The sequence below is a fragment of the Strix uralensis genome, chromosome 10, assembly GCF_047716275.1.
Source record: "Strix uralensis isolate ZFMK-TIS-50842 chromosome 10, bStrUra1, whole genome shotgun sequence".
Taxonomy (NCBI): domain Eukaryota; kingdom Metazoa; phylum Chordata; class Aves; order Strigiformes; family Strigidae; genus Strix; species Strix uralensis.
In genome coordinates, this window is record NC_133981.1 from 22067548 (window position 1) to 22094198 (window position 26651).

At 35.5% G+C, this 26651-nt stretch overlaps 1 protein-coding gene across 10 annotated transcripts in view; it reads left to right on the forward strand.

Annotated features, from left to right (window-relative positions):
* Window positions 1-26651, forward strand: part of ATG7 (autophagy related 7) — a 114760-nt gene that overhangs the window by 39934 nt on the left and 48175 nt on the right. For 3 of the 10 annotated variants that reach the window (XM_074879705.1, XM_074879706.1, XM_074879716.1), the window contains 3 exons: window positions 10177-10299; window positions 14344-14412; window positions 15730-16736. The exons of 2 other annotated variants lie outside the window; for them this stretch is intronic. In XM_074879705.1, coding sequence (XP_074735806.1) covers window positions 10177-10299; window positions 14344-14412; window positions 15730-15777 — 240 coding nt within the window. In that variant the 3' untranslated portion in view covers window positions 15778-16736. Of the gene's footprint in view, window positions 1-10176; window positions 10300-14343; window positions 14413-15729; window positions 16737-26651 lie in introns of those variants that run through there. 5 more of the 10 variants (XR_012630311.1, XM_074879710.1, XR_012630312.1 and 2 more) reach the window with 4 other exon arrangements.

Sequence of the window (26651 nt, forward strand, 5' to 3'; positions counted from 1 at the left end):
AATTCTATACATCAGGAGTTTTTTGGGTTTTGTGTTTTCAATATTTATTCTTCCTCCAATTCAGTTAAATTTTAACTACAATTAGTACAAAGTAAAGGACTGTCAATCAGTAGGAAAGAGTATCACCACAGTGTTCTGCTTGAACATTGACATGTTCAATATCTAGCTGTGTCTAGAACACTGGTTTTTATTATTTATCCTAATGGCAGCTTAATGCTGTCTTGTCATCTCTCTCTGAAGCTGTTACAGAATTTCTTTTGTGTCAGTAAAAACAAAACAACTAAAGTACTTTGACTTAAAATATATACTTGCTGACAGACTTTCATGTAAGAATTGCAAAAAACAAGTTGGAGAATACTGAACTGGATAGAAACTAGGAACATAAAATGTGTAGGGATGGTGTGGTGATGATGCTCATCCTACCATTGTTCAATGTAGGAACAGTTCAAACCTAATTCTGTAGGTTGCCATTTGGAACTCAAAGGGTCAGTTGTTCAATTTGCTGGATATGAGTAATTTGTAATTGTTCTTTTTACTTCATAAGGTTTTTGCATGCTTGTAACCTAATGTGTTCTATCCCCTTATTTATTGTTCAGTTATTCCAAGGATTCAGTGCATATTCATCAAAAGAAATATAGACATAGTATGCTTCATGTCTGCCATTTATGCCTAGAATTTTTATTTGTAAGTTGAGGAATCACTTTAAGTAAAAAAAAAGCCCACATGTTCCTGGCTGGAACATATACAATTCTTTAATATTAGTGACAATTAAAAAAGTCATTTAATGACTGAGACAAAATATTTGTTCTTACCAGTTATGTGCAAAGAGTGCTAATTGTCAGTTTTTAGAGTGTACATGAGAGAAACTTGAACTAATTTGAAAAATAGGCAGGGTTATGTAAAGTTTCAAGTCTAAATCCCATGAATGAAAATTTTCAGACATACAAGGTTATGGTCCAAAGCACTATTTTGAATTGATAATTTTCGTAAACAAGTACTTCAGATTTATATATTGCAGCACTGTGTGCATTTGACAATTTCGGCCATAATTCGACCTCTCCGTATTAAAAAGTAATGCCAACATGCAGCAGTGAAAGAATGGGAACACATCCATGCTTCTCTCTTCTATGGTCAGGTCTTCTAACAGTTGTCTCATGGAATTGGGTGATGATGTAAGAGTCTGATTATTTTTTTACCCCTAATCTTTATGCAAATAGAATTTGCTTTATTATAATCTCATATTTAAATTATGCTAAAATGTTCGATTGTGATATTTAAACAACGTGTCGTTTACTTGTATTTGCATTATATTTTTAATCTCATGAGATTAAAGGGACGGGTGCTGCATCTTTTCCCAGATACTAATACCTCCCTATTTTTAACTCTTGTAGTTTTTTCTTGTATGCTTTTCTGCATTCTTCTTCCCATTGTTGTCTTTGACAGGAGTTTGTCTACATCTATACTTATTTTCTTTTGTTAAACTTAACAAAACATCAGCATCACTTTATTGGGCAAATGTTCTTTTGTTCGCAAATCCCCACATAGGCATTTCTGAACAGTTTTAGTTGAACCTTTATTCAGTTTTTCCACATTTTTGCAGGGCTGTCTATATATGTGTCTTTGCAGGAGTGCTTCAGTTTTCTTTGAGGTTGAAAAGTAGTGAAGGAAATTGAATTTAAAAAGATGGTAAAATAACTGAAACTAATGAAATCCAGGAAATATGTGTGGTTTTGGTGAAAATGTTGTTGTTCCTCCAGCGCTGTTTTGCATAGGTATTGTGGCACATCCAGATAATAAAATCCTCTGCTCTGAAATAGTCTACAAAATATGGATTTTTAAGCTAGAGATTGGGGTTTAGGAACTACTGAGCAGCTGCAATTTCTGCTTAAGGTAGTGATAGTTCTGTGCACTTAGTGGCTGACAGATCATGCCTTATTGTTGAACTGCTGACGGCAGGGGAGAGCCAGATGGAATAAATGACTTCATATGCAGTACCCAGTCATTACTGGCTTTTTACTTGCTTAAGTCAACCTAGCAAAGACGGACCACTCCAACCCTTATAGAATGAAATTGTGTAGGCAGACAAAATGGTATTCAGCCTAAGATAGTTGCTTTTATGTGAAGAATAATTTTCTTAGATGTTTGGGGGAGTGACCTTGCTTCACTCCTGGCATTAGGGATTGTCTGCAGAAAATGGATGCTGTTTCTGGGCTGTTTCATCAAGGCAAAAATGAGAATTGTGCTATAGATGCCTGTCCCTATATATGGGTAACAGATTATCCAGCTGCAATTTGTCAGTAACCTCCGATGTGACTGGGGAAAAAGAAGGGCTATCTGCAGTTGCTGTACAATAGGTAGTGACTAATGGCAGTATGAACTGGAGCCAAAAGTGTTGTAACTGCTGATGAGCTAATCAGCATAAATTTTGGACAGGAAGCAGAATGGGGATAAATAAAGTTGTAAATATCCATCCAGTGTAAAATGCGGAGTGAGCAAGAGATGGCTGTTAGGTGACTGAAGGATATACCCATGTATTAAAAGAGGTCAGGACAGATGATCTAATGATATTGTCTATTTGAAAACTCTTTTGTTCCTCTGTTCTCAGTCTCTAAAATGGAGATGTTTATTTTCTTCTATTCTCCCTCTCTCTTCATTCCTCTCTTTCTTTTCACTTCTATTTACTAATGCTTTCAGGAAGGGAATGCCTTAAAACTTGTATGCTGTCCAGTAGAAAGTCCTTATATTGACTGTGATCTGAAGATGCCATTATGTTTAAAATAATTTGTGAGAAAAATTTTAGATAGGAAAGAGTAGCTAAAATAAAAATCTCATAGTTTTGTCTGTATTATTAATCTATCAATACATATCAGGGAAAACGGTTACCTGTATGTAAAACACATCAAGTTTATTTGAGAAAAGCTCAGAACGCGTGCAGTTCCTGAGAACCTAATGTTGACAAGACCATGCTTAAACTGACATCTCTGAAATTTCTAAGAACTCTGCCTTCCTCCTTTTCATTACTCAAAAGAAGAAACTGAAAAGTCCTAAGCTAAAAAAAAAAATCTTGTTGAGACCTTTCAGGGCCTGTTCTTCAGTAAGTTAATACTTCATTTTCTGTCCAATGTGGGTAATAGCAATAGACAAAACACATTTGTATCACTACATTCCTACTCTAAATTAAAACAGCAATCTCTTTCTTAAATGAAATTTCAGCATATTATACTTGGATTAGTTAAGGTTTTATACTGATTTGTTTCATTATAAATACTGATTATGGGAAGGTAAGGAGAAAATTGTGTATGCAGAGGGTGTTTCAGGTATTTGGACATAAGCCAAAAGTGATGCCATTTTGCCTTGTGGTTTGTAACCTTCCAACATTTTCAGAATAGCCTTCTTCAGTGTGCACCTGGAATACAGCCTTCTACAGAACTTTGTTTTATGATTGTGTTCTTAAAACTTGTATATGAATGCACAAGTGTGTATGACCATTCATAAACACATTTTAGATAATACTTGGAGTATTATCAAAAGATGAAGTGTCTTAGGAGTCATCTTCGTGCTCATATAACATTGTCAGACTTTTCTGTTCCAATATCATGAAGTGAGTCCCTGAAAAATCATTATGTGCTCTTCAGAAAAGTTCCATTGTTGCATTCTTTTTCATAGATGTATTACATGATTATTAGGCTTTTCTTTACAACTTTTTAGGACCAAATGGCCACAAAAATTGAGAACTTCATGAAAAGGCAAGAGTCTAGGAGCTGAGGACTTTTTAAGGAAACCGGAATTATGGGTCTCATGATAAAACTTTGAACGTTAGCAGTGCTGCCTGTCAACTGTCTAGACCCAAGATCCCAAAAGCTCATGTGCCTCATCTTATTCTCTTCTCACTTAGGAGGATTCTTCACAGCATTGTAGACTTTCACTAAACTTCCTGTTTTAATAGCAGATACATTGAGCTTTGAAGAGTTTAACTGGCAAGACTTTTACATGTCTCCCTTATTTTCCAAGCAGCTGTTGAAACTGAAATGTCTCTTTTCAACATGCTAACACTTGCAGTAGTTTTCATCCTGCATTGCCCGTGATAACTGGATAGTGAGCATTGTGCAAAAATACATCTAGGCATGTATCATTTCTAAATAGAGCATTGAATTTTGTGATTTTTTTTCTGACTCTGAACTGTTAGTGAAGTATCTGTCCCCTTTGGGGGAAGGCAGGGCAGGGAGGGGAAGTGTGCTGTCTTTTTTGAGTGGAAAGTGTTTAAAGCCAGGAAGAGTGTAAAACACAGCACCCGTATTGTTTTGGAGGTAGACTAGCCATATATCTTATTTAGTGTAAACAATAAATCTGGTAGCATTAACTTCTTATTTTATTTTTCCCGAAAAGTAAACAGCACTGTTTCAAGCTCTACAGATGCTAACTACTTAGAAAACAAAAAAGCCAAAACAAGTGTAAAAAGTTTAAAAATTATGTGACAGAAATGAGGCATAAAATGTGAGCCAGTTTTACATCAGTGGCCAGGTTCTTGGGATTAGGAGTTTGTTTTTGTATTTTTACTTAACCAGATATTAACTTTTATGCTATAAAGCAATCCTGGAGCCAGATTGTCTTTCTGAATGTCTTTCTGACCAGCAATTGAGACTTTTTTGTGAAGAACACTGTTAAAAAGAATATAACACCAAGGCTGCACATCTGTTTCTCGTTTCAAAACAAGTTCTTTTACTCTAAGCCTCTATTTTTTTCCTCCTACCATGAGATTTCAGTGGTTTTTTTCCTTCAGTAAACAGACAAGAATAAAAAGACTGCTAATAAAATGGGTTACTGTGTATCATTTATACAAAAGACATTAATTTGTGCCTGTTGCGATAATGTGCATCCACAGATTCATTTGTTCTATTAAAATACCATCATGTGAAAAATCAGCTGTAGCTCTGGCTCTGTAAAATGGAGACTGGAACTGAGGTTATAGTGTCAACCTGAAAGGAGATTTACATGTGTCAGGAAAGAGAGTGGTTTTAAAATGTGGATTCTCCTGACAGTATTTGTAACAGACATGAAATACAGAAGGGATGCTACTTTCTAATTCTCTTCCTAAGCTCTGGAAAGTGACCTGCAAGTGAGAAAAAGATAAGAGTCCCTTAATAAATCTGTATTGCTCCAGCTTGCCTTGCTAGGCAGAAGAATTATATCCTATTTCTTTTTGTTGCTGCTTTGCAGTTTTTTTTCTGCGTGAGAAAATTAATTGCTACATAGTGTCACGTCATTGAATGACTAGATAGTGACATGTTTATTCCCCTAAGAAGTTCGTGAGGTCAGATAGTGGTCAGATAGTAACTAATTTGAGATCAATAATAACAAAAATTATAACATCTCTGAAGTATTTTCCTCCTGTAAAGCTGTTATTAAGAGTGATCACATTGGTACCAAGTATGATGTTGGCAGCGAAGAGAATTGTTAAGAACTGGAAAAGCAAACTCATGCCAGCCATGGGCCTTTAGACTCTGCTGGACGTGATTAAATAGAATAAAATTTCCTTTCCACACAGCAACAAATTGGGCACTTATTAAATCTGGAAACACTTTTTAGAATTATTTTGTGTCTATTTGATGTCTAGACTGGCTTTATTCATGATGACCTGCAGAGTATTCCTGTGTGGTCTCCTGGCATAGGAATTTGAGATTATTTTTATTTTGCCTCATTCTTTTTTCTTTTTGAGATGTGTTTAGTGGCTACTGAACAAATATCTGCCACTTTACATTTGTCAGAGGACAGCTGTTACTGAATATGGGTAGTAAAGGTTAGATGTGGGCAAGCTGATGGTGTTTATCCCTTTTGTGGTATTTATTGTAAAGTTTTAATCATCTGAATTGGGAAATAAAGTCCCAGAAGGTGACAAAATGTTCTTTCAGTTGCTACCTGTATTAAAAGAATTTCATTACAGTGTATGCCTTCTTTAATGGTACCACCACTGCTCAGGTAGCAAACTGTGTGATGCTGCCAGGTTGTTCTTTGGCTCTCTGATACATTGTTCTCTGGGCCATGTGGCTGGAATTTCTGTTTTAAAACTAGTTCTTCTATTCAGCAGGCTATTCCCATTATAAAAAACAAGTAATTATAATCTGTGAGTATACTTTTGATAAAGTTTTTCAGACTTCTGCAGGTGCTAATACAAGAAAAATGCTCTGTATTGTTGTACTTCGGGTTTAGGTTTTTAAGATACTGAGTCTATAGTCAGGTTTGTTACCCTAATCTAAATTTGCCATTGTAGTGCCATGGGAAGTCTAGCAGTGTGACGTGATGGAGTTTCTACACGGGGGAAATAAATTTTTAAATCTTTCCATAACAATGGCAGATTTGGTCATGTTAATGTGTATTGTTTCTACGCAACATTAAAAAAAAAAAAAGCTACAGCTCACTTGATCCAAAAATAATATACCTTTAACTCATGGTTCTGTGATCTTATTTTATTAATATTTTAAAAGACACTTAATGGGAGACTTCCTAGTCTCTTCTATGCTAATCACAATACAAAGGGCACTTGGATTCAGTAAAAATTCTTCCAGGTGATTCATCCAAAACTAATGCTAGATGTTGTGGATGTCTGTAGTCATGCAGTCTGCTTTGTGTGAGTACCTAAGAATTCATTTATAGCTATGGCAGGGAAGATAGAAAGGTTAAGCACGTCTCTGAAATAAACCAGGGCAGTTTATACAGTGCACCCTGGCACACTGAAGTAATGTACTTATTGAGGAAGCAATACCTGGAAATTTTCAATTCAGGCTTGAGTCACAGCTCTTTGGAAATGAGGATCAAGGCATAGTTAGCTGAGTGACAAAATCAACCAAATTTAAAGGCTATTTGATAGACTTCTTGTATATAGTAAGGTTGCACTCAGCTCCCTGCTCTGTTCATAATATTTTCATATCCAAAGGTACTACACATCTTTTAACAATTTTTATCTCTATGAAGAGACCAAAATATCTTATTGTTGTTGTCTCTGAATTTCTTTGATATGCTGTAATATTTTAAATGAGGCTACAGTTTCACTGTGTATAGGCTGTATATTGTTTCAACATACCATGAACTGTAATCTGGCCTGCATCACTAAAGAGATGTCTTCTAAGCTCTGTATTGTGGTTCCAACAAATTAAAGCAATAGCAACACATTTGATAATGCTGGTAGTTTTGAGGATTATATACAGGCAGGGCTGTGAACATAATCCAAGTTTATAAACTGATGTCTGTATACAGTGTTTCAGAAAGAGCCAGATGCAAGAGACTTCTGCACATCTGGTTGTTTTATGAGAATTTTGAAATACAGAATAGTCAATAAATGTATGTGAATATCCACAGTGCAATTTCACTATACATAATGGGTATTAAGAGGACACACCTCAAATGGAATGCTGAAATTATCCACTTCTCGGCATTGCATTGTCACCAGTCAGATGAGTTTGTCTTGGTGTGTTTATCAAAACCCAAATAAATGCTCCTAAGCATTTTTTAATCTCTTTTTTCCTTTCCTTTCCTTTTTAAATTTCTGATTATGTTTACGGGTCATTACACAAACACACAAAAACCTGTGTATGGCAAAATAAATCTTTAAAGTAGGAAAACAATTTCTCCAGCTTTAGTAAGAGAACACGAAGTGCAGGGTTTTATTTATTTATTTTAGAAGTGGAAGGTGTGGTCAAGAAGGTGGCAAATGCTTGTCATAGTCACCTACATCTGTTGTCTTCTTTATAGTTGCGTTTCAGTTGTTTGTGGTTTTTTGAAACCTAAATATGAAGTGGATGATTTTGCTGCTAAATGGACATTTTGCATGAAGATCTGAGTGAAGATCCTAGTCCGTTTTTATCAGTAAACTTACAATGCTGTTGGCTAAGTATATATCTTTTAATGAGCTTGAATTCCTGTAAGACTCAGTGTAAAAGCTCACTTGGGTGTGTTTTGCTGAAGAATGCTGTTGAGCTCTGTTCTGTTCCCCCAGTTTTAAGATTTATCGATACAAAGGTTATTTGAGACCTTTAGGAATTGTTATACTAGAAAAGAGTAAGATTATTGAGAGTAAGTGGTGATTTTGGTTGAGTTAGATGAATTAATAATGAAACCATTTCCACCCTGCCGCCACCTCGCTGCTATTGTCCAAAGAAGGGTGAGCGGCTTCTTTGGGGATGGGGGTAGCAGGGGTTGTCTATTCATTTTTAAACCTTGGAATGAAGCTCACTTGGTTGAATTGCCTGTTTCACAATAGAACAAACTACAGTCCTTCCAGGGTGGTTTTTTTCTTCTTTTCCAGAGGAAATTAATTCCACTGGTTACAGAGAACTTGTCCGTCTGGTAAAGAGTGGATATGTTTAAGGAGTGCATACATAAGCTGTTCAGATTTCTCTTACTGCTTCTTTCCCAAACTAAGGATAGAATATATAGAGTGAAAGAAAGTTGTCCACAGCCCCTGCAACAGTGTTCTGGATAAAAGAACTTTTGTGTTCTACTTAGAATTGTTCTGCAAGAACTACACCAAAATGAGATCAGTTAAAAATAGAAATACATGGTACATATAATTTGCACAGATAAGCTGTAAGAAGACATGGATGGGCCCAATATTGTGATTTGTTTTGAAATTTATATGTCAGAGAATGAAAAATCCAGTGTTTCTTTGAGCACAGGAGTCCTGGAGCTATATCTTGATGGCCGATTTTGGTGTTTTTCCCATGGCTGGTCACTTACACAGATAAAGTTGTTTGTGGAGTCTCTGGTGTTTAAGTGTTGGGTTTATGTTTTTTTTCAAATAGAGCTATACCCCACTGTCTGCAGAGGATGTGTTTCTGAAAAGTGTGATATGACAGAGGTGCAATGTTCCTTGTAAAAAATGTTGTAAAGAGGGACTCATAGATTACCAGAATCAGCAACTGGAAGAGGTGCTGACTTTTACAGATGCTGGATTTTGGAAAGGATCATCATTCAAAAAACTAACAACCATCTGTGAAACTGCCTGTTAGCCCCTTTCTCTGTCCTTCACTCTTGAACTGATGTTCGTTTATCTGGGGAAGATGATGATTGAGGTGAAGATGTAACTGTTGAGAAAGACAATGATAACTTTCACAGTAAAAGATTTTTGGCAGGCGTTCAGTTTCATAGATTAATCCATTCCATTCTGGAAAGCTTGCATCTTCTCTATATGGGGTGATCCTGATGATCCTTCCCCAGCCTCTCTGTCTTCAATGTCATATATACTGCTCCTTTGTATTAAAATACTGTGTTTCCAAAGTCCCCACATGCATGAATTTCTATAGGACAAAGTTGCAGTCAGTCAAGCTGAGCTGTTTCATCTGTGAGGCTGCTGACAGCAGAGCAGGATCTTAAATGATGAGTGGCAGCACTCAGTAAAAATAGGAAAAATTGATACTGGGATTGCTTGATCATAAGTTCCTTCCATTTTCTTGCTACCTGCTTTCACAAAACTTTTAGAATCATGTTCATCTTTGACATTTATCTTTTCTTTCCTTAATCTCCATCACATTTGATTGAAATCAGCCAGCCAAATAGTTATTTAAGCTAAAGCTGCATAAAATAAAATTCTTCATGCTCAGGGGTTTGAGAGGACCACAAGCTAAAACCTTCCTCACAATTCATGTAGGAGTCTATAAGATTCTCAAAATAAAAGATAAACTTGGAAAATTAGAGTAGAAAAATAGAGAGTGCTTTAAGAGACAATAGTCTCAGAACCATGAACCTCTGGAGACTGGGAGGATGTTGGACTTGGACACTGACTCGGGGAATTTTTCAGTCTATCCCAGCATGGTTCTTTCCCTTAACTGATACATTGGAACAGTCTTTTACTGTGATTTGTGTAACTCAAATGCTCCTTTCATGACTTTGCGACTAAATTTTTCTTCTTGCCGTATCATCTGTCTTGTTATGAGCTTAAAAATACATTTAAACCAGGAAATCTTAAACTCACTTGTCTTCTCTCTTACCTCCACCTTTCCCACTTTAGAAATTGAGTTTGGAGAAATGATTATTCTTTTCTCTGTAATTTTTACCTGTTTACAATATACGGTCATTTTCTGCATGTTCAGAAAGATTGTACTTTTATTTTGTGAGCAAAATACGATGATGAATCGCATTATGGGCATAATATTTTAAATCCTTTTCTGTTTCCTTATTTGACAGGTCCTTGACCAATATGAACGAGAAGGGTTTAATTTCCTAGCTAAAGTTTTTAATTCTTCACATTCCTTCTTAGAAGACTTGACAGGTCTAACTTTATTACACCAGGAAACACAGGCTGCTGAGGTAAGAAAATACAATTTGGATGTTAAGAATAAACAGGTGGCAGTAAAGGGTGCTTGGTCTTATGTTCAGCTGTATAACCATGTGATTAAATGAATCGGTGATAGAGTCGAGCAGTGGTGTTTGATTTACAGGATGATTTACACAAGTCACATTGCATATTCCATCCAGCAAGATAAAATGTGTCCTCTTAATATTATAGAATAAGAAATATTGTTGGATGTGAGAGATCATTCTCTTTTCAGAATAGATGATGGGATGCCTGTTGACAGCCAGTTAGAAATGTGTAGCACTGTTGTTATTATTCATTGTATTGTTTTCAGATTTTGTGAAATTACAGAAGTATTTTAAGTAACAGCTGTTGCTTGACAGGTCTGAATTTATGTCAGGAAAGTTCCTATCGTCTTTTAGGGTGTGTTTCACTGGCAGTGGGAACTGCCGTTTGTGCAAGCCTTACAAGTACTGTATACAAGTACTGATAACAGGCAGCTGTGATAGCACGGAGCCCAGTACACACTAACCACAGTATTTACACAGCTCCTAGGCAGGCTAGACATTCTCTTAAACTAACTTTTTGTATGTGAGTTTTCAAGTATTGCTTTTAAAGAAAACAAGTGACTTGTGTTAAGTGTTATAAGGAAAAAAACTATCATTTTAGGTCAGTTTAAAATGTAATTATTATACTTTTTGATGGATTACAATATGGGGAGAACCGGTATCTGTCTTAATTTTGTATCTTAATAGTGATTTGTAATGCTTACTCTATCCGCAAATGTCTATACTGTTCTACATCTATAACTTAATTTTGATGTAGTCGTATCACATGGATGTTTCTAAAGTTGGCTTTGAGAAGTGATTATTCAGTTACTGTAGCCTGTGCAAACGGTATAGCTGTTTTTTCAGCTGGAAATGGCTCAACAGTGTTGCTTAATAGGGTTTGTGCAGGATAATGATGACTTGACTCTCTGTTTCATGTTTTAACCTTTTAAAATAATTGAAGCAGATGCTGGAGACATTAAACCATGAAATACCTGATGCATTCTTAAATCAGCCCGGTGATACCTAGAAAAAATATAAATATATGAGAGGGATCCAAGAAAGGAAAACAAATACCCTTTAACAGGTGCTACTCATTAACAATAAGAGTGATTGTAGTCTGATTGCCATACCTGACTTCGAGGCTGCTAAAAAGTGTGTAGGCTGCTAATGACAGCATTAAAACCAATTACGATGGCCCGAGCTAGTAATGTATTATTTTGCAGATATTAATTAATAAATTTCTTTTGCAGCTTCAGAATGTACACAGGTGTTTGTAAAGTTTTAGATATTCTTTACAAAAGGTAGAGTCTGGTGTGAGTTTATTGCAACTTACTGAAGTACAAAGTTTAACGTGAAAAATGGAATTCGTGTGCTTTCAAAAGTCTTTGGGTTCAACAGTGAGGTTTATGCAGTGAAATCATTGTTCATAGGTGGAAAAACTGACATACAAAAGACTTGCAAAGCTAGTGCATTCAAATTAGCCCAACTACCACAGAACCAGCAACTTTTTGCTTCCCTGTAGCATTGCTGTATTTTTGTAAAAACTCATCTGTTTTATCAGAGTTAATTATTTTAATAGTCTTGATAAAGTTTGTATTTACGAGTCATAAGGTCTATCAGGGAGATCGTTTGCAGATTCTGGAGCATGCTCGCTTTCTTTGGATTAAATTTTGGCTTAAGACCTTTCTTTAGTTACATTTTGCCACTGTTGACTCTGAAAAATAAAGAGGTGGTTTTGTCTCCTCTACTACATCAGTACATAATCTGGGGCGGTTTTAAAAAAAATTAGGTGCACAAAAGAGTTCTTTAGTATATTTTCTGCTGAATTGTACCCTGAGCTCGTTTTTTTCATACAGTGCAGTTAGTGCAATTTATATTGCTGAGTTTGAAGATGGCAAAATCGTTTTTCAGGTTTCTGGCTACTTTTGAGCTACTGTTGACAGAATGTATGCTCTAAAATGGAGGCATTAGATTTGTGAAGATCAGTGTTCTTTAGGTTGATTTAAGATATTCTTGAGACGTGGCATTCTAAAAACTGCAACGATAGTAGTGAGAGAGATTTCATAAGACATGTATGGCCTATTTTGGTAATTAGAATATTTGATTGTTGAGAAGTTACTTGCCTTTCTGCACTCAGACTCTTCAGAGAGATATTGTAGATGATCGTTGGGTTTGGAGACCATAAAAATGGCTTCTAGTAACTGAAGATTTTCCTTTTCTTCTATCTGGTAAAATTCAACCAGTGCCATTGTTCCACTGTAAAGAAAACAGACTTGTAAAGTGATATGTCATCCAACCTTAAATTTGCTGCAGTAACATCAATAATTGTGTTTTAATTCCATATATAAAATCACTGATATTAGGCTAATAAACTTGCATCTGATAGGGAAACTATTCGATCTTGTTCTTTTTTCAAAAGGATCACTCTTAAAATGTCGATTCATTAAGAGCGTTTAATTGAATGTTTTACTCAGAATGTTTTGTTGTGGTCAGAAGAACGGGAGGTTTTGTCATGCTGGTCTTATGCTTCAGCATACTGCATCTTAACATAAATCAGACACTTAACCTTTTTCTTTTTTTTTTTAATTCACCTAACATGCTTAGGTGGTTTCATGACGTGTGTATGTAAGTGCTTTAATGAGCTAAATACTCAACTAATTTTAAAAAAATTGCTTCTAAGTTTTGAGTTGCTTAACAGAGATTCTGGATAAGTCATGCATGTTCTGTACAAGTGGCTGACTGCATTAAATAGAACATTTATGGATGGCCTGAAGTTTCCATGAAAACCTTACCTCCCTACATGCTTAGCACTGACTGCACTTGCCCGGATTAAAGCAATACAATTTGAAGTAAGATATGGAAAACTTTTCACTTACTGAGTATCTTTTTTAACTTACACTGTTCAGTTTCCTGTGCCAGTGCTGTGCTGTTGACCTGAGTGTTAATACCATCCTGACATACTTTACCTTACCTTTTTAAAATGACTGATAAGAATAGAATCATAATTCAGTGTGCAACTAGAGTAGGAATCATAACACAGATTTAGTCTGTGGTTCAAATTCGATACTAATTGCGGGGTTTTTATTCAGTAGAGCACCTATTTCTTTAACATAAGATGCATCAGGAAATTATAAATGTTCTACATGACTTCCTTAGCATGACAATTGACTCAGTGAATAATAAAATTAGCAAGTGTTTCTATTCTGTCTTGAAATGACAGTCAATTTCAGGCATCTGCTTTTTCCACATCTGGCTTTAATTTAGTTTCTGTGGAACATTTTTTGTTTTTTTTAATACAGTTAGATATTTATGTACAGCTTCAGCAAGAGACTCTGATGACACGCATGGCTTTGAAGGCCAATAGAAGCTGTGGGAAACTCCCACGTCAGCACTTAGACCTTGTTTCCACTGGATACAGTTCACTTTGGGAGCTGCCCAAGCTCACATAAAAATTGCACTTCTGTTTTCCAGATCACTTTGTCTCCGTACTCCTAACCTAAACTTTTTAACTTGACATTTGTTCAATGTGTAGTCGAGTTTAATAGCTGGGCTTAAAATAGAGAAAGCCTATGCATCTCTTGAATTATTAATCAGAAACTGGAGGCGCTAATTTGGAGACAGAACAACAACCAGCTGAATGATTTCCAGTTCAGAACTTGGCTGGGCTGCCCAAGGATGGTTGTGTATCACAGTGCATCTCTCAAACCAGCTGGTTTGCTTGCCACATGTGCCAGACTTAACACTGCATGGTGTATTGGTTTTTGCTGGTGTGGAGAGCTCTTTATATTTAATCTAGTCTAAAATTAAGCTTTCCTGATATGCGCTCAACTGCTCTGTGCTAAAGATTAATTTTTACTGATGTGGCATACTTCTGGAGGTGAAAACTGACACATTAATAAAACCCATAGCCAAGATTATTCCATAGTTGTGGAAGAACCATTCCCATTTGTGGGATTTTCTAAGACTGCTTCTTTAAGGGTACTCTTTGTTGTTACCCTCTTTCTTCAGAAACAGCTGCCACTGTTCTTCAAGGCCCAATTAAGCAAAGTAACCAGGCTTAACCTTACTTCAATATATGTAAGTGCTCTTGAAATCACTGGGAGTGAAGCATCTATTAAAAGGTAGTGATAGAGGGAGCAATGATAGTGATAAAGTGAAATTTTTGCATTAATTCACTGTAGTGGGTGTAGTTGGATTTCTATAAAAGACACTTTTGGCTATATCCATTTCAGAAGTAGAGAAACTTAATTTCTCTGTCTTCTTAATAAGACCCATGTATAAATATACTTTCTTTCTTTGGAATTCCCAAATTACTGGGATGCTTTAGGAAGCTTTACTATACTTTCTACTTTCATCAGGATGAAAGAAAATACATAAAAGAAATAAAATTTTCACTTTGTTTTGTGACTGATTAAAACACAAGAAGTAGTAGAACTCTTGCAATCTTATAGGATAGTAAAGAGTTTTGGAAAAATCAAATCCTGACCAGAGTTCATACTTCTGAATGTGATTACAAAGGTCAGATATTGGTGCCAGCAGGTTATGAGATCTATAGATGTTATTTCACTTTACTAATTTTGTACTTCAGGTTTTTTGTCTCTTACAATGTGATTCATAGTATCTATGGTTTCAATGACAAGTTCTTGTGGTCAGTGAATGAAGCCAATTTGGTATTTGCAAAATCCCCTTGCTGTGCTAGTTTACTGTATCCCAAACAATGCGGGTTAGAACTCTTATCCTATAGAAGGTAAGGATTAATTTAAAAAAAAAAAATCATACTAGTAAAATACTTTGAGCTCTTTGAATGGGAGAAAATACAGAAAACCCTTTTTTATTCTGATTCTGCACTTATTTGAAGTTTATGCCTGGCCATTTTTTCAGCCATTTGCTGGGGAACAGGGCTTAGTAGTATAATAGGCAGCTGGTATTAAAAATGAACTTTGTGCTTATCCAAATTTGGAAGAAAATTCAGAATTTCCAATGTGCTTTGCTATTAAAAATATCCTGCTTGTTTCTGATTCTGCATTATATTATGCAACATATTTGATGCTGAAACAATAACATACGAATAGCCAAAAATACCCCCGAACAAAACAGAAAAAAACCAACTTCAATAATATTAGAATAGTAAATTCTGTAGCTTAACAATTTTTTTCTATTAGCCAAGTAGTATTCAGAATTGAATTTTACTTGATGTTATGAAAATTTCCTACAAAAAATTACTTATGGGTAGACCAGAATTAATATTTGAGACTTTTCTGTGTCTGTGAGCTTTTTTGTTTTCCTTCATGTTTTTAATCTGCTGCATTTCAGGAGAAATTAACTTTGACAGATTCAGGCCTGCCCTGGAATCTCTTTTTTAAGAGATTAAGAGATTAATCTGTTCTCTTTCAGGAGGTGGATTGCTTTTTTCTTTTTGTGTTTTCTCATGATGTCAATTAGTGTCATCATTTTTCTTCATTCATCAAGCAATATTTCCCAGATCTCCAAGGAATGGTAATTTTTTTCTGAAAAAAATTCCTGTTGAACACCATCCAAATGAGAAATGAGTCTCAGTTATGGTAGATTTTAAAATGTGTATAAATTTACAATGCGTTCTGGTTGTTATGGTTTGCTGTTACATGCCTAAAATAGATTTAGTAAGTCTGTCCTTCACACGGTGTTCTGCTGAATCTATGGTATATCTGCTGTTGAAATTTTGCTGAGGAGAGGTAATTGTTACATCAACACGAAACAGTTCAAACTGAGTTTTATAGCCTTTGAACAAGCCTTTGAATCAGCCCTTCATGTTGATACCTTATGCTGCTCTTTGAAGAATTCAGAAATATCTGTGAAGTGTTGCTTCTGTTTTGTACCAAAACATGATCTCTTTGTCTTTCCCCTGATAACTTTACTGATAACTTCAATTATTATTACTAATAATACTCAAATGCTCTTCCCAGGACTTACATCAGCAACTGAAGTGCACAAATACTCGTGTTTCATGATATATTTGAATAAAGATATATTTGACCCTTCAGGACAGGGAGGGCCATGTACAGTCATTTTACTTAGTTGAAGCCGAGGGAAAGAAAAGGGAAGGACAGCTGATTGTAGGGTTGTACAGAATGGAAAGATTTCTTTGAGTGTACCGTACCACAGGAACGCTTCAAGGATGAGGGCCTGCCAATCTTCTGAGCTGAGAGTCCTCTAAGACCAAAGCTTGGAGTGTTGTAGTTACAAACACATTTTCATCAGTCAACCCTCATGAATGTTTGAATTCCAAAGAGAGGTTTTAAAAGCAAGGACAGCTATAGAAACACTACCCATATAACTTCAAATTAGTAAATCTACATTGTCATAAACATCCTATGTGACCTTGTCTCAAAAACATGAAACAACTTTATAAAATATTTTTACTTGCAAATTGTAATGTTGGCATCTGTCAATAAAAGGTGCTGCTGATTAGCTGCATATATTGATAGATTTATTAAACTTGTATAGTTATTAGTCAGATGAAACTCTGCAAATTAAGAATACTTGGGGACAGAGATAGAAGAAATGATGACTATTCGGTGTAAAGAAATGTTTTTAAATGTAAGTTACTATTGATATCAAGCTAGTTTTTTTGTTTGAAATTTCAAATATATGGAAAAAATTTAGACTAAAACCACTGAAAGAAATGGAATAATGGCATTTGGGTTAGCAACATATGGTATTTTTTTTTCCATGTATTAAACTGTGAATTGTCATAGTGCCAAAACATTCATAGAGTTTTAATCTCTCTCTATATAAAATTTCACAGTAAATCTTGCGTAGCTATAAAATGGAAAGTACTGCTGCGAATAAATTTATAATCTCATCAGTTTTTATGTGATGGAAAAAGCTATGCAACAAATAGTCAGCTATAAAAAAAATTAGCCTTAGTACTATAGCACCTTTCCAGGTGCTATGAAATTGCTGTAGCATTAATATTGAGTCTATGTTCTTCATAATGCCTTTTGAGTACTGTCTTGTGTAGATAATAATTCAGGATTGTTTGTCCTCTTCATAAACAGTATTGATCAGTGGAGGTTAGTACTGTTCAATATCAGACATTCTCTACCAAGAGGGCTCAAAGTGTCTGCTTTCTGATGTCTCCTGTTTTAACAACAGCACCTCAAGTGTAGTTGCAAAGGTACACTAGTTTTCTTTTTTATGAATTATTTTAATTGCTCTCAATAGATCAGTATCTAAGCAAGGAGTCTTTGAACTGATGAAGTAATGCTTCGATTTGTGCCATGATAGTAAATGATATTAAGTTGTACTTAGATTTCAGATTGTTCTTAATAATTGTACTTAAGATTTGAGAATATTTTTAGTTAATAATGAACATAGCACCCACATTTTTGAAGTGAACTGCTCTACTGATGCTGTAAAATCTGAAAAATGGGTTTGCTGATGTCTTTAGAAACTAATCATGCCCCTAAGCAATTTAGTGCACTTAATTACATTTTTTACTGTTGTCTTCCACAAGGCAGAAGACGACAATTTTCACATGTAATGATCCATCACAAGTAATTAGCATTAATATAACTGAACAGGTTCAATATTCTGGCATAATTTCTTTGCCAGTGTCTGACATTACAAGGTGAAGAAGTTGCAAATTACTTCTGTAACTGAAATGGCTAATCTAGCGAGTAGGGACTTGGTGCTTCTAAAGCATCTCCAGAGTCTAGGCATTACCCTCCTATGGCACCAATGACTTCAGTGATTTAAGACTCTGAAGGATTCATAAAAATATTTAACAACGCTTAATAAGCAGTTAATGAGAAAGCAGTGAGGACCCAACTATCGGATGTGGTAGGGAAGGACTGAAAAAGTGGTTTCTTGGAGCTGACTAGAGATAGGGCATGGAGCTTGTGCAAGTGCAAAACAACACTATCACCATGTTAAATATTCCCTATCCCTCAGGGCTTTTTTTTTGTGTGTGTGTTGGACCATAAGTGCATTATTCCCTATGTAACAAAGGTAAAACTGTTTCTCCAGGAGCATTCTGTGCTTCTGATACTTGACTGAGACAGAAGTGCTGCACATCTCTATTGCATAATATATTGGTGTAATTTTCCGTGTTTCTGTTTCAGCTGCCCTGTATATAGGTAAGGGTAAGGAAATACTGTCTTGAGTGTTTTGGCTGCTCCATCAGCAAGCATAGACACCAAATTACTAATTCAGGCATAAAATGTAATTCTGTATGATCTAAAGGTAAAGAAGAAAGGTGATCAAAGCAGTTAAAATATCAGCTAGGTTGCCCATGGAGATGGAGTTTTGCAAAGTGCTTTTCCTTCTTCCTAATGATTATCCAGAGTTTTAAGGTAAAGCAGTGCTGAACAACCATGCTGAAAAACTGGTACAGAATCACTGAAGTGGTGTATCACTTCCAAACAGTGCAGTTATGAACATGAAATTCCTATAAATTCTGGCTTAATTTTCTAGGAGTCTCATGCCTTGAAATTTGTGGGGAGTTACACACTGAGATCCTAAAATCTTTCTTCATAATTGGATCCAAATGTTTTTGGCTTGTAGTCTGTTCTTTCCTGGTACTCTTATTTCCACTTCTGTCTGTCTAGAAAAGGACTTTACAACACTAACCATGTGTTTGGCTAGTAAGAGCCACTGATAACTTTAAACCTGTAATAGATTTAATACTCAATCTTCTTATCTTGCTTAAAATGGTAAAATAATTCCTCCATGTTCTCAGCTGTGCATTGCAGCAGTCTGTCACTAAGAAGCTACAATGAGAACTGCTCATGACTTTTATATTTAATACAGGATCAAGGTTTACAGTAGGGGAAAAAAGTATCAGAAATGTGGTAACAGACATTAACAGTAAGAATAATAGTGTACAGGTCTGCCTCTCACACTCTTTCATTACTGTGTGCATAGAGAAGACATTACCCTGATATATGTAGAAACATAGGTCATAATCTATATTGCAATTTGTCAACATTATTCTACAGTACTTGTACTTACATTATCCTAATATTGACCTATCTAGCTGCCTTGACATAGAAAATGCTTTACAGATTTTAGTTTTGTTTTATTTAAATGTTCACTCAAACCTTTCTTCCCATCACCTGCCTTTGTTATCCCTCCGCATCTGTCTGAGAGATAATATTTTAGCTGGTTCAAATGGCCTCTGAACAGTGCTGCTCTCAAATCCTTACATCCTTGTTGTGTTAAATCAAGATACCATATATTTCTCTTTTGACTACCATAATAATATTCAGTATTTTCAACGGGTTCAGGATTTCCATGGCTCCAAGGGTTTAGGCAACAGCAGGCTGGTAGAAGTGTCCAGAATGTATTGTACCTAGTCCTTTCGTGTTCCATTTGCAAAGATTCAGGTAGTCCCTGATTCCTGTCAGTGCCTGCTTTGCAAGGTGACTGTAATCCCAATAAGATTTAACAAAATTAAATGCCACTGAAGCCACACTGTTTAGTGAAGAAGGTAGCAATAACGTATAGATAAAAATAAAAGCCTTGTTAGAGTACTCTGTGTCTCATGGTAATTAGGTTCAAAAATCCCTGGGGTAAACTTCTCAGGAGTATCTTTCTAACGTTTTGGTAACCTGCATTGATTAGAGATTCATTTTATGGTTCTATCATTAAAAAAGTAGTTGTTTAGCTGTGATTGTGATCTCATTTTCTCTGTAACTGCAGCACTATTGGTATGTGATAAGCAAAAGGAGAATTATCAAGTGATGATCTTGTTCCTGTAGAAAGAATGTCTTAATGTGTCCCTCTGCTCTCAGCTTCTTTGTCTGATGCTCCAAATACCGGTATTACTGAAATAGGGTATTTTTATGCCCACAAATAAAAAAGTAATGAGACATAAGCTTCTTAAAATTCAAGTTATATAAAGGGGAGGGCAGGGAAAGTTAAGGCAGTTTAATGGTGCACCTCTCTGTTCCAAAAATGAAATTCTTCTGAATCTTCTTGCACTTCCCCTTTATGGGAATAGAGATTGTCAGCTGTCCCTGTCCCCTTTCGCACAAGGTGTACGAAAAAGCTCCCAGGTCTCCATTATATTTGAGACCCAGCCAAATGATACATCTAGGTGCATCACACTTTACAGTGACTAAGAGCTCTTAAAAATTACTGTGTATTTGAACTCTTACTCTTTCTTTTTTTTTTGGCTAACCTAACTGGATGTCTCAAAGTTCATGAATAAATGCTTTAAATACTGAGAGGGAGCAAGTGCATATCCGGAGACGAAATGATGATCCTCTTGATGTAGGGTGTTCAGCCTCCTTTCTTTCCTTCCCCAGGATGCTGACTTTTTCTTTGCCCTTGGTCTAATCAGTTTTCCTTCCCAGTGGGATTTGGGATTAGATAAGTGGTGAGGACAAGATTTGTATTTTCCAAAATATCTAGGTAGTTTTTGCAGAGAAGACTTTATAAAAACAAAACTGTCTTTTGGGCTAGGCCACAAGTTTAAATGAAGTGTATCATTAGTAAAACAATATTTGGCAAATTAGGATTATAACCTGCATTCTCTTTTTGTTTAGTTTTTTTTGGGGGGGGAGGTGTGAGGGGGTGATGGGGGAAGGGAGTATTTATCTTCTAGAATGATTTTCGAACTATGTTGACTCCTTTTTCTCTAAAGAAAAAATCTCCAGTAAAGAAGGGAGAAGTAAAATAATTTAGTGATTAAATCTCTTCCATTCCAATATATTTTGTTACAATGAAGAATGAATAGACTGTTCAAGATGCATTCTATTATTCTCATGTGAAGAATAAGAAATTACACAACACAGACAAACATGCTGATAAACTTTGTTTTATAATTAAGAACATAAATTATACAATGTGCATCTTGGTGCAAGCGAACAGTTGCAGAGTATATGGGCCCCTGTAGATCATTTGAGTAAAAAAAGGAAAAAAGTTTGCTGCTGGACAAATTGCTACCAGATGCAGATTTCAATAAACACATACTGTTGTAGCCTTACCCAAAGGTGCTATGAATTTCTCGAGGCAAGTCTGCCTCTGCATTCACTAAACTGTTGAATGTTTGAATGTTAATTGAGTTACTGTATTATGTATGAATGCACTCCATCCCCCCAGTTTTTAATGTACTCTGTTCATCTTGTAGACTGTTAAATGTTGTCCGCAAGAGTAATTGTTAACCGTGTTTGCATTCTTCTGACAATCTACATTTCCTCTGGAAATGTCTCTCAAACTTCTTTTAAGGCATTCATGTTAGAGCTGTGCAAGAGAACTTGTGCTATCAATTATCACATATGCCAAGTGCATTGGTATTTCATTATTGTCAACATGTAATTTTGACTGCAAGACCTTTCTGTAGAAACAGTAGTAGCCTTTTTTCCAACTTTGTAAACTACTGATTTTCCTGTAAATAGAGGTGGAACTAGTAAGTGGTAATAAATGAAGTTGATTACAATGTGAAGAGTTGTTGAAAAATCATACAGCTTTGCCATAACTTCTCTTTAATGCCAGTGACTGCTAATTCACATTCACATGACAGTCAGAGGAAATTAAGCATCACAAATTTTAATAACAAAACATCAAGACCTACTTTTATGTGAAAATCTCATATGGAAAACCCTTTGTAAACTACTTATCAACTTAAATTTTCACAATGTCTTACGATTTCTTTCTTTATGAAGTATGGAATAATTTTACCAGCGTGATTGTTTAAAGATTTACATCCATATTGCTACTATAGTGCAAATATTGTTGGCTAAAGTTGGCACTAATTTCGCAGAGATTTGTAAAACAGGCAAATTTGAATAGCCTTTAAAATTAGTACTAACCTAGTTCTTACCGACCTGAGTTTTTTTTTCTATTTGATTCTGAATATTTTCATGGTATTTACACTTTAATGAACATCTCTACAAAGTGCTGGTATTTCCTTTGCCTTACTCTAGTTCAGGTTCTCCTAAAGTTTCCTTTTTACAACATCTTTTTCTTGAACACATTATGACTTGGCTTCTAGCTGAAATCTGCTGTGCAACATACTTGTTTTTATGGAATTGGCCGGAGTCCTGGAGAGACCACCTGATAGCTTAGGAGTCATAAAAATTAATGACCAATTTCATAGTTAAAACCCAGATTTGATTCCAAGATTAACCTATTTGTACCTGAGAAGATAAGGATTGCTTATCTTATCACTTCAGTGATAATTTTTCCTTAGCAGTGATTTCTTGTAGTTGATGTAAGGGCAAAATGATGGAAAGTCATCTCCTTGTAAACAAAAGTTGTGTCTGACCTCACGAAGAGACATCAAAAATGTCTATAGTGTTATGCACACAATAAAATTTTGGCCAGAGAAAAAGGTTTCATTTTTAAGTTTGGAGAACGTAAAGTTTTAAAACGTAAGGTTTTAGGATGAGTTTCTGTTTTCTTGCTCTTTCAACCTTTAAAAACCCCACTTTAGATATTAATTAAGTAACATGCTTCAAATTAGTGATGAGTTGTTGCGTTCTCTAGGTATTGAGTCTGGAACACTGGAACTGTACTTCACATGTATATACTTCCATGAAGCAAGAGCTGCTTGTGAGCTTACTGAGTTTGTTATGTTATTTTCATATACAGGAAAACTTTTGTCATTCTACAGGTGTGATGATGGTTTTAAAGTCATTCAGTTGTAATGCAGCAACCTTAAAATAATGCAGTTTTACTGGATATTAATGGCTTTGATAAGGGGAAAATGCTAAACCTTGAAATCTAGCAACATACTCTTAAAGAAGTTAGGTTGAACTGCAAGCTTTAGTATCAAGTGAACATCATGGCTAAAACATGATTAAGAATAAATATGAAGCAAGTATTGCTAGTTTTGTCTTTAACTTTCTCAACTCGTTAGCGCTTTGTCACTGACGGCAGGAAGGCCAAAGGCAAGTGCTTAGACCTTGTTGGTAATTTTAATACCTTTGAGAACGTGAAAAATGAAAATCAAATTTTGTGCGGTCATTGGTTTTCAGTAGCAAATGATTAGCTATATGAGACTTTAGATTAGATTAACAGGTTGCCCAGGGAGGTTGTGAACTCTTCATCCTCAGAGATACTCAAAAGCTGCCTGGGCATAGTCCAGCATGCTCGAGATGACCCTGCTCGAGCAGGGGGGTTAGACAAGATGCCCCCCAGAGGTCCCTTCTAACTCAGTCGTTCTGTGATTCAGTGAGTTGCCTGTCTTTAGTCTCACAGAGCCAAGTATCTGCTCTTTAAACCAATGCAGCAATCGAAATAAGCAGGTACACCAGCTTCCAGAAATTTTGAAGGAACAATTATTATTAACTCTAAAAAATGGGACTGGAGAAATTACTTCTCAAATCACGGGGAGAAGGGGAGCACACAGGTCTGTTCCAGCAACATATATGTATGTGCCCAGTTAAGGAAAGCCTGAGAACAAGTGGGGGGATCTTAGAGATTCTTGTAAGGTGAAAGAAATAAAAATGTGATTCAGTAATGCATGAAAAGAAAACTAAATCAGACTCAGATAATTTTCATAAAATAAATTTATTAAAAATAGTCCTTATCTATGAAAGTCCTTTACAAAATCCCCTCAGCTATACGTGGCAGCACTGTCCTCAGTTGAAGGTCCGTGTACCAATGAATGTTTCAGTCCTGTGAGTTCAGGGGACTCTGAGGTTGTGCAGAGCAGCTGTGCTGAAACCCCTGTGTGTGAAGGTATACATGCAGATGTTGTCTTATTACTGAAGTGTAAAATGTTGCAAAAGTATTATTTAATGTCATGACTCTTTCATAGCAAGTTAAGATGAAGTGAATTGAATCTATTCCAGTTAAAACACAAAAGCAAACATAATAAAACTAGTCTATTTGGAATGAACTTAAAGCAGTGAGATTGTAGAAATAATTTTTGAGAAATATTCTATATGTGCAAGCACATTAGTACTTTGTCATCTTAAAATATGGGTTCTGTTTAACTACTTACTATACATGAAATAAATTTCTGTAATTTTAAAGTACTAACTCAAGCCTATCTGACAGTGAATATGATCTCCTGCAAATTAAGTGTGAAATTAGTTAAGGAAAAGATACAAACTGTGATTTAGATGGAGATAACTGCTAAGATGATTATTTATTTTGTTATAACTAAAGTAGAAAGAAAAGTCACAGAAATAGAGAAAAGATGCACAAGTAAACCTGTGAAGAATTAAGTAATTACTTTCTAACCTCTCAAGGGGATAGGGGTTAAGAGATACAGTTTTAAAAGGGTTTATATTGTTGAAAAGTTTAGTGTCTACTGAGACAGAGTGCCAACACCAGCAAACCCAAAATGCAAGTTAAAAAGAAAAAGAGAAAACTACTACTGGAAGAGAATATGAAGGCATAACAAAGCTATTTAAAATTATTACAGTGCAACAGCTGGTTTTGCTAATGTTTCTTGGTTATTTTAAAAAAAAAAAATCATCTAAATTCTAATTCTCTTTGTCTTCTCACTTTGAGTAACTGTAGTATATGAAGTTTGCTATCCTATGAGTCATTCTTCCCACAAATACTATTTCTTTGAATAGCCCTTGTAAAAACATGCATTTCATATTAGTTGTCTTAGTTGGCAATTGTGTAGACTTTTTTTCTTCCTGGGTGAGTGATTTATATGTACTAATCTCTGGATCTGCCTCTGCCACACATGGTGCATACTGAAATAGTGGTAATACTGTACTGCTGTACCTATGATTACTGTGCTTGCGTTTTTGAAAGAGTACAGTTGATACAGTTGGCTGGTAGAGTATATCAACCACTGAAACTAGTTTAATTTCTTTCTCCACAGGCAATAACCTTATATCTAATAAATTCCGATATTTTGTACATGTTTTGAGGGACAGACGGTCATGAAATTGAGGCTTGGTTTTATTTCTTAGTAGAATTAAAAAAGATAATGGACAAAGAAGGGGCAAATGCAAAATAAGATATTATTTCAAGCCTCCAAAAGAAGCCTCTTTGCATGAGTTTGGCTCACTGTAAGAAATACTAAAAAGAATTGTGGAAGCTAAATGACTGAGGTTCATTCAGATAAAGAATTAAAGAGCATCTGTTGTAGCTTTCATATGTGAATGACTGCTGGGCGGTCTATTTTAACTTTATCATTATAGGCAGTCATGGCAGTATTCTAAAGAACAGTGGCGGTTGTAGGCTTTCTTGCTGCTTTCACATTTTCTCTGATGGCACAATGGAACAGGCAAGCTCCTATGAGAGAATTCTATACTGAATTATATATACTCTGTGAGTTTGTCCAACTGTGCTAGCATGCATTCGTGACAGCAGCAGGCATGGATATTGATATGGTCATCATCCTCTCCAGCTGTCTTTGGTTCTCCAAAGAGAGGGCTGGATTAACTGGGGACAGCCTTTGGATTGAATCCAAACTGTAAAACACAAGCTCACACTTTTAGATGGGTAATGAAATACTTTAAACCCTGCCTTTCTTGGAATTACAGGTTTTGTGTTGTTTGGGGCCACTTTTTGATATTTCTGCTTTCTGGATTTAATCTAGAGTTTAGAATTTGGATCTAATTGTTTAATGCATTTAATACGTAATTTAATATTGTTTAATGTGTGTTTAATATGTAGATTTATGCTTGCTTTGGATCACTCAACAAGGTAAAATCTTGGCTATAGCTGAAACATGTTGATAAGGTTCAAGGACCCGAATGAATTTTTTTTTTATACAGTGGAAATTAGAGATGGCTATGGGACATTTAGCAAAAGGAGATAAAATGTGCTGTTAGATATAGTTTTAGTTAAATTGAGGCGTAAAGGTCACAAACTTGATTTTTCTGCTAAGTGAGGTTATTAAAAAAAGTGATCACTTTTTGTAATGTAGCATTAGCAACATCCTTGCCTCATAAGTAATAACTGTGGAGGATGCTACATGAGTTTTCAGGACAATACTAGAAAATGGTTAGTGTATTTGGAAAACTGCTAGAATTTAAGCTCACTTATGAAAAAAAAAATTTGTTTTTTGTGAAGAAATTTCTAAATGGAAGAACGAATATTGTGATCATTTGAGCCTTTTGCTTTCAAAGGAGAATGGTGTTCTCAGCTTTACCATAAAATCTGCTATCCTTAATTCTGATTGTAAAGGGGCATTTTTCTTTATTGTTTAAAAGCAAAAAGATGGAACTTGTGGCAGAGAAAATTGCTTATAGCATAGACTGCCTTTTTAGAACTGTTATTTTAATGTGGAAGGATGAGGTAATAGAGTAAAGTAATAACCAGAAAGCTGCAGTGTGTGACTCCGGTATCAAAAAACAACCTCACAGTCTTGATCTTTACTGTACTTTTAAAAAAATTTTGTGGGGGCCTCTAATTAG